We start from the raw sequence: 18,268 nt of genomic DNA on the forward strand, positions 1-18,268 counted from the left end.
CACCCACCCAACCCTCCGAGGTCAAACACAACCCTGATGTGGCGCTCAATGAAATTGAGTTTGACACCCCTACATTAGGTACTATTCTCATAATTCAGAGAGTTGTAAGCAGTCCAGCTGTATCTGAGCTTTTGCATAATATTCAACTATTTCTATTTCTCAGGTTGATGGAGATGGTGGGGATGATTTTAAAGCAGGCAGCTGCACTGAACCCCAATTTGAGTGACAGAAAACATCCTCCCCTCCATCCATCAGCTCCCACACAGACTTAGGAATAAGCCGTCATCCCACAAACTACAATGGGTGCATTTGCAGATACTATTTCCTTAGCAAATTCTTCATTTATCAGAGTAGATTTGAGAAGTTGCAGTCTTAATCACAGGCATTGGGAAAGAAATTCTAGAGATTTTAGTGAGATCGTTCAGGTAAATTGCCTTTGGTATAGAAGTGCCTTTTTAGCACAGATAATTATCTCTCTTAAGATGTGTGTACCTTTTTCTATTCTGTTTATATAGATATATGGGCATAGAAAATCCATTTCGTGCTTTACATTTTTATTTAATTGCTTGCTTTTATGTGTTAGTGATGCCCAGATACAATAATTTAAAGAAGGCTTAAGAAGGTGTATTCATTTCCAGTGTTAATGTAAATTTCCCAGACTCTAGCCAACTGTTTAAACATAGAACTGTCAATGAGATGCTTAAAATGCAATCTCAGCAATGATATTATCTTTAGTGTATCACTCGCTGCAGTATTCTAAAAGACTGAAATGAGGAAAAGAAAGCTTTAAGTGGGCACTTATATGATTGCCACTTCGCTCATAGAATATTAAAATCTGTTCAACGAAATGCCTGGTGAAAAGTGAAACAATTCTGCTGACAGAAGCTTGCGTTTATGCCATACTGAAGTTAATGTGGCATTTATTTTTAAATTCCCCACTTAATTAAATATCCTTTTCATCAGGAAGGGATCAATAGATAAGGATTTAGGAATATATGTGGGAGTTGTGCAGATTAAAAGAGGCCAGTAAAAAAAAACACCAATAAATATTTTGTCATTCAATCTGCTGCTCAGTGCTCAAGGAATTGATTCTGCTTTTTATACTTGAGATAAGCACGCTCGTTCATCCAAGCAGTTGTTTACAGTTAGTCCTTGACGTTTCAACGGTTCCTTTGGTGACTGATCAAATTTACAACAGCATGGAAAAAGGTTACTTACAACCAGGGGTGAAATCAACTTTTCGGAGTATAAGACGCACCTGTTTCCCTCAAAAAAGAGGCTGAAAATCTGGGTGCGTCTTATACACTGAATATACAGCAATTTTTGGCCTTCTGAAACCCTGCCCCCTTTGCAAAAATGGCCATGCATAACCTTTAGGAGGCTTCCAGAGTGCTCCTGGTGGTTGGGGAGGGCAAAAATGTGTGAAAAACAGGCCATTTTTTGCCCCCCCCCAGTCCCCAGGAGCACTTTACAAGCCTCCTAAAGGCTATGCATGCCCTTTTTCTTGACAAAAAACAGGCCTGTTTTTGCGCCCCCCCCAGCCCCCAGGAGTACTCTACGAGCCTCCTAAAGGTTATGCATGCCCCCCCTTTTTTTTACAAAAAACTGGCCCATTTCCATGAAAAACAGGCCGTTTTTGGGAGGTCTGCAGAACGCAAAACCTTTTTTTTAATTTGCCTCTTCAAAATCTTGGTGCATCTTATACTCGGGTGCGTCTTATACTCCAAAAAATATGGTACCTTCGCTACCGGTTCGCAAATGTGAGCACATGCTTTGCTTGCATGCGCCACCTTCGCGCATCCACAGGACCTTCTGCGCATGTGCAGAGCTTCAAAAAGGGGACGTGATGATGTCTGGGTGGGCGGACAGAAGCTCCCGCCACTGGGGCTACCAGTTTGCTCAAATTGGATATAACCGGTCGAATTTCACCCCTGCTCACAACTGATCGTTGTACTTACAACCATCAGAGCATCTCCACAGTCACGTCATCGAAAATTGGATGCTTGGCAACCCACATATATTGGAGTGTCCTGGGGTCATTTGGTCTCCATATTGTTACCTTCCCAGCCAGCTCTGACAAGCAAGATCGATGGAAGAAACAGGATTAAGAGCCGTGGTGGTGTAGTAGTTAAAGTGCAGTACTGCAGGCTACTTCTGCTGACTGCCGGCTGTCTGCAATTTGGCAATTTGAATCGCACCAGGCTCCGAGTTGACATAGCCATCCATCCTTCTGAGGTGGGTAAAATGAGGACCCAGATTGTTGGGGACAAGGTGCTGACTCTATAAACCGCTTAGAGAGGACTGTAAAGCATTGTGAAGCGGTATAGTAATAAAGTAATAAAACTGGACGCGATTCATTCAGTAACCACCTTGCTTACAACAGAAATGTTGGTCCCAGTTGTGTTCATCAGTGAAGCACTACCTGTGTTGATAATTATATACTGCTTCATCCCACAACTCGCAACTCATTTCAATCCACCAACATAAAAGAAGTGTTTTTATCCTTGAATTAACTTTGTAAAAAAAGAACCACAAATACCATTATTCTCTAAATATAAAATTTAGAAAATTACTTAAGCTTTTAAGTTTTTTGATGAAAGCTTCACTGTTCCTCAGAGCAAAACAAGGGGAAGTGATTCATGGTAGCCATTTATTTACATCCTGAAAATGATTTGATATCAGACTGAATCAGCCGTGGAAAACGAGTGAAGGAAGAAAGCCACAGAACACTACAGAAATGGTAAAGGTAAAGGTTCCCCTTGCACATATGTGCTAGTCGTTCCCGACTCTAGGGGGCAGTGCTCATCTCCATTTCAAACCCGAAGAGCCACCGCTGTCCAAAGATGTCTCTGTGGTCATGTGGCCAGCATGACTAAAAGCCAAAGGCAAAGGGAATGCTGTTGCCTTCCCACCAAAGGTGGCTCCTATTTTTCTACTTGCATTTTTTACGTACTTTCGAACTGCTAGGTTGGCAAAAGCTGGGACAAGTAACGGGAGCTCACTCCGTTACGCGGCACTAGGGATTCAAACCACTGACCTTCCAACCTTTCTGATCAACAAGTTCAGCCTCTTAGCCACTGAGCCACTGCGTCCCTAGAACGGGGTCTAGAAATGGGAGTCCCCATAAATTTTATCCATGCACTTCCATCCTCAGACTAATTGGTTGACATATATTGGATGTGGTGAAAATTCAGTCGTAGCCCGTTTACTGCTTTTTATTTTTTTATATATTTTTTACATATATTAGATGTTGGTCTGATTTGATTATTAAATAGAGACCTCTTCATTTGAAATATTTCTTTATATATTTTTCTTGCTAAATAAGGCTGAGATAGTATATAATTGTTTACAAATCCATTACATAAGGGGAGGAGAATTTATCAGTGTTTTCTTTTCTGTTCAGCATCCAGGAACGATGGTTTTTTTTTTAAATTGGATAATTAATGTTGGATGTTTGGGTAATTTTTCCCCTTTTTTTCCTTTTATGTACATTTTTTTTCTTTTTTGTTGTTACGGTAGGATGGATGGTTTTTTTCTGTTTTGTCTTTCTGTTTTGTATTTTGTTCCTATTGATAAAACATATTTCTAATAAACATATTTATTTTAAAAAAAGGAAAAAAGAAAATGTGGTGACCACTTCTGTCAAAAGTATTGTAAAATACTAACTTGGATTTTAAGCATTTTACATACAGTAAAATGGATTCTTATATTTTCCCATCAGTATACCGTATACGGAGAAATAAGACCTTGTCTTATTTTCTTTTGACCCCTGAAATAAGCATTTGGCCTTATTTTCGGGGAGGTCTTATTATTTTTGAGGTGTAGGAGGCAGTGAGTGTGGTCACCTCATGGCTGCTGCTGTGTTGCAATATTTTGGGGGAGGGTTTATTTTAGCACATGCGCTCAAAAATTTGATTGGGCTTATTATCCCGGGGTGGTCTTATTTTCAGGGAAACAGAGTATTAGATAGAGTCAGACTAGGCACCCTTAGAATAAGTCCCCTGAAAAACGACTCAGTCATGCCCAGATTAAATGCTACCAATTTTAATGAACCCTAACAGGAATCAGGGCATAACTAATTGAAATTAAAACATTAACATTAATGCCGAATGTCTGTGTTCACATCCAAGAGTAGATCGCGATGTGCACAATGGAATTGTTTTTGAGTAAATATTTCCACAATTTTTTTTGCTTTGATTCAGTCGTGTCTGATTCTTGGAGAATGGATAAGTCAAGATTTGTTTCCTGCCTCTTGAAAGGCTTCCTTATACTTTTCCAGTAGGGTTGTTCTCAGAGGTAGTATTCTGACAGTTCTGACTGGTTCACCTGAACCAGTAGCGGAAATCATGGGTGGCCACGCCCACCAGCCCTAGATCTACGGCATCCCATTTAGGTCCTTTTTTTTAGGCAAAGCACATGCGGGGATATTTGTGAACCGGAAGGGAAGTTAAGTGAATACCACCCCTGGTTGTTCTGCATAGCCATCTTTAACTGTTTGTTTGCGTCAACTGGCGCCAGGTGGAAATGAATACAGTTTGTGAATTGTGGTCTAGATTTCAATCCATTCCTCAACAACGACCAATCATTCTATGCCGAGAGTAGTTGCCATGGCCCCGATTGGTGAATTCATCTGCTTCTTTGCCCTTCCCACCTAGGCTAGGAAAGCAAGCATCGATGGCTTGCATTTCCATGAGTTAGGTGTTTGAGATGGTGGTTTTCATGGATAAATTTTGAATAATAACCCCCTCCCCAATCCCGTTAACTTCCCTTTGCATTGGACAATTTCAGTTTGGAACACGTAGACAATTTAAATCATCTTCATTTAATGACTCCATAATCCCTTGCGGGGTGGAGTCTGGGTAACTGAATGGAGTTAGCGGAGTGTTTTAATGGCTGGATGCCCTTCCTGTCGTCAGTGTTGAGTTTTGTTTGTTTGTGAGGCGATAGTTCCATCTCTAGGCCACTGCACCAGGGGTGGGTTTCAGCCGGAATTACTGCCGGTTCTCTCGTGGGTGCGCTTCACACGCTTGCACTGGATGTGCGCTGCGCATGCATAAACAGTTCAATAGAAATTGCTCTGTGCATGCACAGAACTAAAAAAAAGATGGTGATGGCAGCAACTGGGGAATTGGTTCCGGGGCGTGGCGAGCCTGGGTCGCTGCCGGTTCTGTAACCCAGGCCGGCATACCACTACCGGTTCGGCCGAACTGGGCTAAACTAATAGGAACCCACCTCTGCACCGCACCACTCAACTTTAGACATATCAGTTGGCATAGAAGGAGAAATTGGATGGACTCTTGTCCATTTCATGTAAATCAGGGGTGTCCAAACTTGGGAACTTTAAGACTTGTGGACTTCAACTCCCAGAATTCCCCAGCCAGCATAGCTGAAGTCCACAAGTCTTAAAGTTCCCAAGTTTGGACACCCCTGATGTAAATGAAAGGAAAGGGATGGGGACCAATTTTCCTCCAATCTAAAGATAAACTTGTAAAAATATGTCAGCGCTTCACTAATCCACTGTGGGAAAGAATCCTTTCATGCTTCTTATGCCTGCAGAAGTATTTTTGAAATAGAACAGAGACAGAATGTCTTCTTTAAGGGCAGGAATTAGTCGAAGACAGCATTGTGTATTACTATCTTCTAGAAACCATTACTGGACTGTTCTCAACTCTGAACAAGGAGCATCTGTGGATGATCCCTCAGAAGTATAGGAAGCTGTCTTGTCTTAACTCAAATGATAATTAAGAATGAAGCTTGTCCCAGCTTCTGCCAACCTAGCAGTTTGAAAGCATGTAAAAATGCAAGTAGAAAAATAGGGACCACCTTTGGTGGGAAGGTAACAGCGTTCCGTGCGCCTTCAGCATTTAGTCATGTTGGCTGGAGTCATGACCACAGAGACGTCTTCAGACAGCGCTGGCTCTTCGGCTTTGAAATGGAGGTGAGCACCGTCCCCTAGAGTAGGGAATGACTAGCACATATGTGTGAGGGGAACCTTTACCTTTTAATAATATTTTATTAGTATTTATCTTTTCTGTTCATCCAGATTGAGAAAGGTGCCAAGTGTCAAACAGATACAAAAAAAAGAAAGAACAAAACATAATGTAAAAACAATTATAAAAATCTTGATGAAAACAAACCGCGCAAAGACTATCAACATTTGCCTGTTTGAAGAATTGTGGCTAAATATTTTTGGCAAGGGAAATTAATCCCATGATTCTCCATGTTAAAAGGAAACTTTCCAAGTTACTGATGGCTGTGGGAAAGACTGGGAGAACTATTTTGCAAGGTCATCAGAACCAGAGTTGTTAATTGATAAACCTGACATATCTGTAACCACCATATTTATTGCAGCTGCCACTATAATAAATGTACAGCAACTGTTTGTTTAGAGGGATTTATTTAAATAACCTACATAAACAGAGTCACCGAAGCCATAACACCAACTAGCTTGAAGTAGTTATGTTTGATGGATGGGTATCTTAGATGCCTGAAAAATATTTAGAAATAACAATGGGGATAAAGTTATGAACAGAAACTTAGCACATTTCTTTACATATGTCAGAGATTTAAGAATAGCAGCTCAAAACCTGCATCCTAGATATATGTGGAAAAACTGTGGGATGTTGAAGTTTAAAAAGCACTCAAGTAATTTCAGTGTATCTGAAAAGGAACGTGATGATTTGCAGTGAAGAAAACATTTGCTGCAAAGCATCCTTAATTTATTTAAATATCTAAATGTATGATATAATTATCCTGTGTCCCCTGGATATTTATGCAGTAATTGTGAGATGAGGCTATTTCAAAAGTCTGTACCATAGAGTCACTGGAGGAGTACATGTTTTATTCTTTCTAAAACCACAAAGTCATTGTCTCTCAGAGGAGGGAAAGGGCATGAGAATGTGTCAGAGTTAAGGTCTGCTTAACTCTGGTTAGCTTACTTCAAAATTAGTTAAGTTCACCATAGGGTACCTATGAGAGCACCTGCTTGATTTGCTGTCAATAACAACTGATGACCTCCTTTTACCGGTCCACAATAGAGAGTATCCTCACTCATTGCATTACAGTGTGATATGCTGACTTGACAGCCGCAGATAGAAAGACACTACAGAGGGTGGTGAGCACAGCACAAAACATAGTGGGCTGTCCAGGGGTGAAATCCAGCAGGTTCTGACAGGTTCTGCAGAACTGGTAGCGGAAATTTTGAGCAGTTTGGAGAACTGGTAGCAGAAATTTTGAGTAGTTTGGAGAACCGGTAGTGGAAATTTTGAGTAGTTCGAAGAACTGGTAGTGGAAATTTTGAGTAGTTTAGAGAACCAGTAGCAGAAATTTTGAGCAGTTCGGAGAACCGGTAGTGGAAATTTTGAGCAGTTCAGAGAACTGGTAGAGGAAATTTTGAGTAGTTCGAAGAACTGGTAGTGGAAATTTTGAGTAGTTTAGAGAACCAGTAGCAGAAATTTTGAGCAGTTCGGAGAACCGGTAGTGGAAATTTTGAGCAGTTCAGAGAACTGGTAGAGGAAATTTTGAGTAGTTCGAAGAACCGGTAGTGGAAATTTTGAGTAGTTTAGAGAACCAGTAGCAGAAATTTTGAGCAGTTCGGAGAACCGGTAGTGGAAATTTTGAGCAGTTCAGAGAACTGGTAGAGGAAATTTTGAGTAGTTCAGAGAACCGGTAGTAGAAATTTTGAGTAATTCGAAGAACTGGTAGCGGAAATTTTGAGTAGTTCGGAGAACCGGTAGTGGAAATTTTGAGTAGTTTAGAGAACCAGTAGCAGAAATTTTGAGCAGTTCGGAGAACCGGTAGTGGAAATTTTGAGCAGTTCAGAGAACTGGTAGAGGAAATTTTGAGTAGTTCAGAGAACCGGTAGTAGAAATTTTGAGTAATTCGAAGAACTGGTAGCGGAAATTTTGAGTAGTTCGGAGAACCGGTAGTGGAAATTTTGAGTAGTTTAGAGAACCAGTAGCAGAAATTTTGAGCAGTTCGGAGAACCGGTAGTGGAAATTTTGAGCAGTTCAGAGAACTGGTAGAGGAAATTTTGAGTAGTTCAGAGAACCGGTAGTAGAAATTTTGAGTAATTCGAAGAACTGGTAGCGGAAATTTTGAGTAGTTCGAAGAACCGGTAGTGGAAATTTTGAGTAGTTTGGAGAACCAGTAGCAGAAATTTTGAGCAGTTCGGAGAACTGGTAGCAGAAATTTTGAGTAGTTCGGAGAACCGGTAGCGGAAATTTTGAGCAGTTTGGAGAACCAGTAGCAGAAATTTTGAGTAGTTCGAAGAACCGGTAGCGGAAATTTTGAGCAGTTTGGAGAACCAGTAGCAGAAATTTTGAGTAGTTCGGAGAACCGGTAGCGGAAATTTTGAGCAGTTTGGAGAACCGGTAGCAGAAATTTTGAGTAGTTCGAAGAACCGGTAGCAGAAATTTAAAGTAGGTTGGAGAACCAGTAGCAGAAATTTTAAGTAGATCGGAGAACCGATAGCGGAAATTTTGAGTAGTTCGGAGAACCGGTAGCAGAAATTTTGAGTAGTTCGAAGAACCGGTAGCAGAAATTTAAAGTAGGTTGGAGAACCAGTAGCAGAAATTTTAAGTAGATCGGAGAACCGATAGCGGAAATTTTGAGCAGTTCAGAGAACGGGTAGCGGAAATTTGGAGTAGTTCAGAGAACGGGTAGCGGAAATTTTGAGTAGGTCAGAGAACTGGCAAATGCCACCTCTGGCTGGCCCCAGAGTGGGGAGGGAGTGGAGATTTTGCACTATTCTTCCCCTGCCATGCCCACCAATCCACACCATGTCCACCAAGCCCTGCCCACAGAACCGGTAGTAAAAAACTTTGAATGTCACCACTGTAACAGACGATTATTCTATCATTTCACCATTGGAGCTGTCCCCTGAGACCACTAGATGACATCGCTAGGGCTCACTGCCTTAGAAGAGTGAGGAAAATCCTCAGGCATGACTCACACCCTGGCCAGCCCTTCTTTATTCTCCTACCATCTGGAAGGAGATATAGAAGCATAGGCAGCCACACAGACAGGCTGAAGAACAATTTTTACCCGTGTGCCGTCAGACTGCTGAATAAAACACAATTTTCTGTCATTCACTGTGAGTTGTATTGCGTTGGGGGGATGTACAAAGGGAGGCTCAGGCAATCTCATTGTACACATGTTGTACTCTGACAATAAAGAATAGATTAGAATAGAGTATCAGAGTGGGAAGGGACCTTGGAGGTCTTCTAGTCCAACCCCCTGCCTAGACAGGAAACCCTATACCACTTCAGACAAATGGTTATCCAACATCTTCTTTAAAACTTCCAGTGTTGGAGCATTCACAACTTCTGGAAGCAAGTTGTTCCACTGATTAATCGTTCTAACCGTCAGGAAATTTCTCCTCAGTTCTAGGTTGTTTCTCTCCTTGATTAATTTCCACCCATTGCTTCTTGTCCTGCCCTCAGGTGCTTTGGAGAATAGTTTGACTCCCTCTTCTTTGTGGCAACCCCTGAGGTATTGGAACACTGCTATCATGTCTCCCCTAATCCTTCTTTTCATTAAACTAGACATACCCAGTTCCTGCAACCGTTCTTCATATGTTTTAGCCTCCAGTCCCCTAATCATCTTTGTTGCTCTTCTCTGCACTCTTTCTAGAGTCTCCACAACTTTTTTACATCTGGTGGTGACCAAAACTGAATGCAGTATTCCAGGTGTGGCCTTACCAAGCCATTATAAAGTGGTATTAACACTTCACGTTAAGTGTTCTTCACATAAAGGTTTGAATTGAATTGAATTAAAGGTTGGGATTCCGGCTAGATCCAGTTGGCATTCCATGTCTGCTACATACTTTTAATGAGTGCTTTGATCTGATCATATCCCATGTTGAGTAGGAGATTTGGAGAGCAGTCCAAGGTTAAGGTTTTAGTTGCCGGGGCGTTCTTGTATGGAGATTGAAAATCTTTCATCATAGTTGGGAGATGGTAAGGGGAAAAAGAGATAGTTTGAGCCAGTGGTTACGTATGATACCAATACCAATAGCACTCAGACTTAGATATCGCTTCACCGTGCTTTACAGCCCTCTCTAAGCAGTTTACAGAGTTAGCATATTGCCCCCAACCATTTGGGTCCTCATTTTATCCACCCCGGAAGGACGGAAGGCTGAGTCAACCTTGAGCCTGGTGAGATTCGAACTGCCAAATTGCAGGCAGCCAGAAGTCGGCAGAAGTAGCCTGCAATATTGCATTCTAACCACTGCCCCACTGTGGCTCATCCACCTTCTAGCTTCTGTGTTCACGAGGCCTGTCTCCAGTGCTCAGCGTGTCATTAGCAATATGTTTTGAGGCTCGAATCTTCTGTCTTAGAAATTTGGATTGGACAAGTCCTAATTGTGCAAAATTGGGGAAGAGGCCCAGATGGACACCATAAGGAAGTTGTACTATTGGCTTGCCTTCAAATAATTGGAATGCTGCATGCTTGTAGGTCTCCCATCTTGTCTTGAGGAATTTAAAGATGTCAGAGGAGTTCTCCTCCTTGAATTTTCAGCAGTGTAGTCCCCATGGGCTTGCCTGCTGCTAGCAGAATGAAGAACTATTCCCATATATTTGAAACAGGAGCCCTGCTCACTCATGAGGCCATTTTATCCTACAGGAGCGGCTCTTGGGCCTTTTAGCAAATGCCATGATTTTCGTTTTCTGATAATTGCGTTCTAGCTGGTCTTCCTTGCAGTATACTCTTAGTTCTCCCAGTGCTCTTTTAAGGTCAGTAGATGCTCTTGAAAGTGTTGCTCCAACCTCTGCATTGAGTAGAATAGAGATGTGACTTCCAACAAGTGTCCAACAAGGAGAGGACCCACCATGTTGATATAGAAATTTGAATAAGAGTGGTGCCCTTATGCAGGTGAAGTAGGTTGACCACATATTTGAAAATATACAGTTACCACAATGACTTTAGCTTGGCTCATTTTATGAGAGCTCAAATTAAATATGGTGAAGCATGGATGAGGAAGACCCAGGTTTTTTTTTTCTGACTCAGCCCTTAAGCTATTTAGGGCTACTCATGCTCAGGGATAAACCAAAGGGGGATTCCAACATAATTCACTCTTGAGTTCTTGAGGGGGAAAAAAGCAAGATATAAATGCAAAACAGTTGCCTAACTTCACCAGTGCAATCCTAATTCTAAGTATGGTGTGTTTCATTTTAGTCAGATACATGTTCAGCACAATTCAGAATAAATGAATTTAAGTCACAGTTCGTTGAATTTCCTGGCTAGATAAAGTGCCTATTTTGGAAGTTCTTATTCTAACACACAGCACATTGGAAAGACTGGCCTAGTTTTATGTCATTTAAAAACACACACACACAAATGCAACATTGAACAAATGTCTATTTTTTTTCCTTTTTAGGTAGCCTACCATATGAATACAAGATTGTGATAGCAGGTAATCATGAGCTGACATTCGACCAAGAGTTCATGGCAGACTTAATCAAGCAGGACTTTTATTATTTTCCCTCAGTATCAAAACTGAAGCCAGAAAGTTATGAAAATGTGCAGTCTCTCTTAACGAATTGCATATACCTGCAGGATTCAGAAGTAACAGTGAGAGGCTTCAGGATATATGGCTCTCCATGGTAAGCATTTGAAACCTCGATAATGTTGATGAATGAATGTTTGCATTTCAAATGGTTATACAACAGCAATTGCATTTGCCACACTGTAGAATGTAATATATTGATTGGTAAAGTAATGGATTCACACACGTTTAATTAACTGAAACGATGCCTCTGGTGAATCAAGCAAATACACACATAGACACTGTTAATTGCAGCTGGCAAGTCCATTTTTCAAAAGTTGCTTTCCCTTCTTTCAAATGCACAAATGTGTCTCTTTTGAAGTGATAATGCACTGTTATGTAATTTGTATTTCATCTCAAAGTATGCTTCAAACGTCAGAGAAATTCTTCTCTCTCCAGACAGAAAGGCTAATCAATTAAAATTAGTTAAAATCGTTAACTAATAAATTAAAAGGAGTGTTTAATTGACTGCCATTTTATTAGTTCATTGAAGGAAAGAGAAATTAACTAAAGTTCAGAGGTAGACTGTAATGCCAACTTCATTAAAAGTCCTAGTTTCAAACCGTTTGCCAATTCCAGCTAGAAATGCTAGAGTTGTTGATTTAGACCGAAGTTAACATATAATGTTAATAGTACTGAAAGTGCTGCTATGAGTAATGAGAGGGGTCAATGATCCAATACTACTGTGTTTCCCCGAAAATAAGACTAGGTCATATATTAGTTTTTGCCCAAAAGATGCATTAGGGCTTATTTTCTGGTTAGGGCTTATTTTTGGGGAAACACAGTACTAAATGCATCCATCTGGCTAACAATCTTAACTGGGGTTTATTTGGAGGGGGGGTAGGGCTTATATTAAGAGCATCGTGAAAAGATTAGGTCTCATTTTCGGGAAAACGGGGTACATACAATACTTCCTTGATTGCCCTTCTCACTTTTAAAAATGTTTGATTCCAAGAGCTTACGTGGAATTCAGTTCATATGAAATCAATGGCACATTAAGCCATATTGTGGTAAACAAAAAGAGATTTATTATGGCATAAGCATGGGATGTTATCCATCATGCCCCTAGGCAAAAGTAGATGAGATATTTGCTATATGTGAAATTCATCTTCCAATATTACAATGTCTTCTTTTGCTAAATTCAATGGAAGGGAGATGGGTTAAACTTTCTGCCTGCAATCATTCCTTGATAAAGATTCATTCCTAGGTAGGTTATTACCTATGGAAGCAAAGACAGGATAAAGCTGCTATATCCTTTTATTGCTATAACTGGGTGAAGAAATTTGTGTCAGAGATTTGCATCCTCTCCCAGTATCCTCAAGAGCTGTTCTAAATGGATTCTTTGTAGGTGTCACAAGTGATAGTGAAAAAGATGCTGATATTATTTACACATTTTGGCTAATAATTTTGGCTGTTGATAGATTCTAAGATTGTGCAAAGCCTTTGATAGAGGAGCTTTGCAAAGCACATTCTTTGAAACAAAACATGTCCATTCCAGCCACATCCTTTGCAAATTCTGCGTGGCCACATCAAATGTTCTTCTTGGCTAGCTCTGTATATCCATCCATGAGCTGCTGATTTGTTTCAGAGAGACCCAGTGGAAGAGTTTTTTGAATCTGCACATACTGATAACCAGGACTACAATATAAACTTAATTAAGTTACTTAATATTGTAAGCTGCCCACAGTTATTGTGTGGTAAGATGGGCAGCTAATACGTTTTACAAATATATAAATAAAAAACAGCTGTACAACTCTTGAAAAAGGATATGGCTGTTTTAATCATTTGAAAAGTGCTGTTTCTTCACACTAATACACTCTTTGAAAGGCCTCTTTCAAATGCTGAGAATGGTCCAAAGGGACACCTGTCCAATATGTCCATAAATTCGGAAGGAAAAGAAATGTAGAGTTGAACCACAAACTCATAAAGTGCAGCAAGCCAGACCTGTTATCTGTAGGGGATCAGTTAAAATTTACCTTCAGCTATCCTGATGCTTTCTTCTAGGTCTTTATAAGAAGCTATTGAGCCATGGTGGTGCAGTGGTTAGAGTGCAGTACTGCAGGTTACTTCTGCTGACTGCTGGCTGCCTGCAATTTGGCAGTTCGAATCTCACCAGGCTCAAGGTAAACTCAACCTTCCAGCCTTCTGAGATGGGTAAAATGAGGACCCAGATTTTGGGGGGCAATATACTGGCTCTACTGCTTAGAGAGGGCTGTAAAGCACTGTAAAGCGGTATATAAGTCTAAGTGCTATTGCTATTGCAATCTGTTGTATGACATGTTTCTCATATTCTGATATTATTTCATATCAGTAATGCCACTCCATTTCTTTTCTGCACTGAATATCCTGAAATTATCTAGCTTGCTTCTTTAAAAAAAAAACCTGTAATTTTTTTTTCTACACTAAGAGGAATAATATTTCCTTTCTTAAAACTAGAATCTGCTGGAAGAAATCTCTCCATTAATCCTTTTTGTTCAGAAGAGGGATTTTGTACTAAGCCCAACATCCCAATTAAAAATAATATTTAATACCTGCAAAGTAGCAGATTCTACTTTAGAAACATCTGTGCTGTAATAAAACAGTTTGTAAGATGTATGTTGCTCTTTAAAAAAATAATAATCAGGAAACAAATGGAAAAATTCAGGCAATTTATAGCCCACACAGTGCCCAAAAGGAGAAAGTACAGATTGTTCTATGGAATGAAGAATTTAGATCTTTTTTCAATGGCCAACTTCCATTTAAAAACAACCCAATTTACAGTATTATAAGGCTGATAAAGTTGATTCAGAAGCCTTTGTGAAGTGGCTGGTAAAAATCTCAGGAGCTGGAATTGTGATTAAATAAAATTTCTTGTGATCATGAGATGGGGCTTAAATGTGCCACACATCGTTCTTTCTCCTGACAAAATTATTCAGCTTTGTTATAATAAAAATCTCAGGCGAACACAGCTTTTTTCCCCTTTGGAGCCAGCGTTGATTCTTTTAATGCACTATACCAGCGATGGCAAACCTTTTTTGGCTCACGTGCCATAAGTGGGGGGAGCGCAGGGGGGTCGTGTGCAGGCATGCCACACCCATAATGCAATGCGCAACACCCCCAGTGCTCAGGCATGCACTACAGGCGCGACCTCCATTTTTTCATGCTTTTTTCCCCCTCCCCAGGCTCCAGAGGCTTTATAGGAGCATAGGGAGGGCGAAAACAGCTCGGAGGGTCGTTTTAAGCGCTCCGAAGGCTTCAGGGACCTTCAAGAGGCTTCCCTGAAGCCTTTGGAGCGTTCAAAACGACCCTCCGAGCAAACCGGAAGTCCGTTCCCAAACTTCCGGTTTTCCCGTAGGGCCGGTTTTTTGCACTCCAGAGGCTTCAGGGAAGCTCATGAAGCCTCCGGAGGGCCTCCGGGTGGGGAAGGCTGTTTTCGCCCTCCCCAGGCACCTATAAAGCCTCTGGAGCCTGGGGAGAGCGAAAAATGGCTTTAAAAAAGGGTGAACTCAGCTGACAGGGCAGCGCCTCGCGTGCCCTGACAAATGGCTCCGCGCGTGCCATAGGTTCGCCATCACTGCACTATACAGTATCTATACAGTCCAGATACCATATTTTTTGGAGTATAAGACGCACCAGAGTATAAGACGCACCAAAATTTTGAAGAGGCAAATGGCCCACTTTTCGCAAAAACGGGCTTGTTTTTTGTCAAAAAAGGGGCATGGGTGGCCTTTAGGAGGCTTGTAGGGTGCTCCTGGGGGCTGGGGGGGGCGAAAATGAGCAAAACCCGCCCATGTTTCATCAAAAAAATGCATGCATAGCCTTTAGGAGGCTTAGAGTGCTCCTGGGGGCGGGGCGGGGGGTTACAAGCAAAAATGGCCTGTTTTTCGCTCATTTTTGCCCTCCCCAGCCCCGAGGAGCATTATGGAAGCCTCCTAAAGGCTACGCATGGCCATTTTTGCAAAGAGGGAAGGGTTTGGGGAGGCAAAATATACTGCATTCTGTGTATAAGATGCACTCAGATTTTCACCCTCTTTTCTGAGGGAAAATGGTCCGTCTTAGACTCCAAAAATACGGTAACTAATTTTTTTATCAGAAGCTGTGTGCAAAAATGTTAAGGAGTGCCTTAATTCCATGGACCTTTCATGGATCAAACCATAACATCAAAGCAGATTTGGGAATCAAAATGGAGACCTGGTTTGAAGCAGTCCACTGAAGTAATGTTTTCTAGTTAATATGAATTTTCACATGCATCCATCCCGAATAAATAATTTATTCTATGCAGAGTTCCCCAATGTAATCATTTTTTAAATATCAGTTTTGAGCTGAATACTGCAGGGAAAAAGAATCTGGGGAAAATGCAAAATTTGGGAAAAACTGGGATCTAATTTGTATAGAAATCCAGGAAATGTGAATTAGGCCAGTTTGGCTTTAAAATGCTCCAAATCAAGTCTTAACTTACTAGTCCACTGTGTTTCTTCCTTTCCCTTTTCTCCCTAATGCTTCTTTCATTATTCTTTAAGATTACCTTCACCAAAAAAATAAATATAACCTCAAGATTGATAGGTTCATTTTCGGAATAATAAGGCCTTGATTTCATTTTGTTGTCATTAATTAATTGTCGCTTGTTTATTTTCTCAGCATTCCACAGATTTTGACTATTACTGAAATGTGCATCAATTAAAGGCAAATATTTATTTCATCACATGTGACATGTTAAATATTTGGGGTCCTTCCCACAGTAGGGAATTCCAAAGAACAAATCTTTCTTGAAACATATTTTGATTATTAATGCTAAATATTGATCTGAACACTACATTGATGGGCTTTGAAATTAGTAGGAAGGAATTAAATTGGTTTCATTTTAACCATGTCAGTAGAAGAGATCCATATATATATATATATATATGTGTGTGTGTGTGTGTGTGTGTGTGTGTGTGTGTGTGTGTGTTGTATTTGTAGATAAATAAATAAAGGGAGATTAGTATAGATCTATTTCGAGCTAATTAGCTCTCATCAGCTAGCCATACCCTTACTGGGAGGGGTTGTAACACAAACACACACACACACACACACACACACACACACACACACACACACACACACACACACACACACACACATATATATATATATATATATATATATATATATATATAATGGGATCTCTTCTACTGACATGATATATATATATTTTAAAAAGCCCAACAAGCCAGAAACATTCACATTCTGTAATATAGTGTTTCCTTCATCCTTTCTGCAGATTGGAAGGTTTTGTGGCATCTGAGAAATCTATTTGGTCAACAAGAATGAATGGCTGAAGGAGGAGTGTTTCCAAATTCAATCAACTGCAGAGCTAGCATTGATGTCTTTTATTTTAAATTACCTGTCCTCCTAATAGAGGATAGAGCCAGTTGGTCTAGTGCCGTGATGGTGAACCTATGGCATGCATGCCCAAATTGGCACGGGGACCCATTTTGACTGGCACAAGCGGTGTCGCCTGTTCCTCTTCCGGGTTTCTGGCGCGCATGTGCCGTGACAATCAGCTAGCCTTCATGCATGTGGCAGTGCTAGAAACTGGAACATTTTCCGACGTGGGCATGTGCGCTGGTCAGCTGATTGTTGCATGCACATACATGCCAATAACTGGAAGATTAGGTGTACAAGTGCGCTTAACCAGAAGTTAAATTCCCAGGGAGCGCATGTGCGTGCATGTCCCCTTTCCAGCTCATCTTCCAGTTTGTGTGGCTGACAAGCACAAACAGGCTCCCTTTTCGGCGCTCGGTGCCAAAAAGGTTCTCTATCATTGGCCTAGTGATTAAAGTACCAGGTTAAAAAGCAGAAGACCATGAGTTCTAGTCCTGTCTTAGGCATGAAAGTCAACTAGATGACTTTGAGCCAGAGACTCTCTCTCAAGCCAACCCACCTCATCGGGTTGTTATTGTGGGTAAAATAGGAGGAAGGAGATGTATTGGATACGTGTGCCATGTTGAGTTATAAATAAATAATATGTATATGGATAGTCAGAAATTGCTATATATTCATATCAGTGAAGACTGATGAAGGTATGAGAGTGAGATCGAGAGAGCAGGGCTTCAGAGAAGGAACCCTAAATGTCAGTTAAATGGGAATGAAAATAGTAAGAAATGGAATTTTATTTTTATTTTTTGTTCTTCAAGTCTTGCCTTTTGTGCCATAAATCTCTTCGGAAAATACTTAATAAGGATGAAAATAGTTCTCTCAACTGTGGAATAGCTCAAAAGGAGTCCTGGGGGAAGGGAGGGGAGGGGAGAGGGAAGGGAAAGGAAGAAAGAAAAGAGGAAGGGAAGAGAAGGAAAAGAAAGGAAGGAAGATTTCCTTGCAAGGTGCTTTGAATCTGGCTACTAGCTGCAGGAGTCCAGGGGGTTTCCCTGGTCGGCCTTTTGCTGACGAGCTAATGGGACTAGGGTTGCCAGGTCTGCTTCCAAAAAATAGCGGACAAGCGGGGGAGGAGGGGGTAAAGTAGTAAAAAAAATTACAATTAAATTATATATATTTTATAATTTTATATACTTTCATTAAATGTCTTGTGAAACAATTGAGTATGATTAATATTTTTTTTCGGAGAATCGAGTTCAATGGATATTCCATCTTTGTCTCATTCTAACTTACGAAAAAAAAAAGACAAAACGCGATTCTCCTATCCTTACTCTCTTAGGACTGTACAGCTTTAGATTACGTACCATTTCATCACAAAGCTTTTGA

At 40.7% G+C, this 18,268-nt stretch overlaps 1 protein-coding gene across 5 annotated transcripts in view; it reads left to right on the forward strand.

Moving 5' to 3' along the window:
* MPPED1 (metallophosphoesterase domain containing 1) overlaps window positions 1–18,268 on the forward strand; it is an 83,948-nt gene that overhangs the window by 26,679 nt on the left and 39,001 nt on the right. For 4 of the 5 annotated variants that reach the window (XM_081958724.1, XM_081958723.1, XM_081958722.1 and 1 more), the window contains one exon: window positions 11,381–11,606. In XM_081958724.1, coding sequence (XP_081814850.1) covers window positions 11,381–11,606 — 226 coding nt within the window. The remainder of the gene's footprint in view (window positions 1–11,380; window positions 11,607–18,268) is intronic. The other variant, XM_081958725.1, reaches the window with a different exon arrangement.

This window comes from Natrix helvetica (genome assembly GCF_964273705.1).
Source record: "Natrix helvetica genome assembly, chromosome: 6".
Classification (NCBI taxonomy): Eukaryota; Metazoa; Chordata; class Lepidosauria; order Squamata; family Natricidae; genus Natrix; species Natrix helvetica.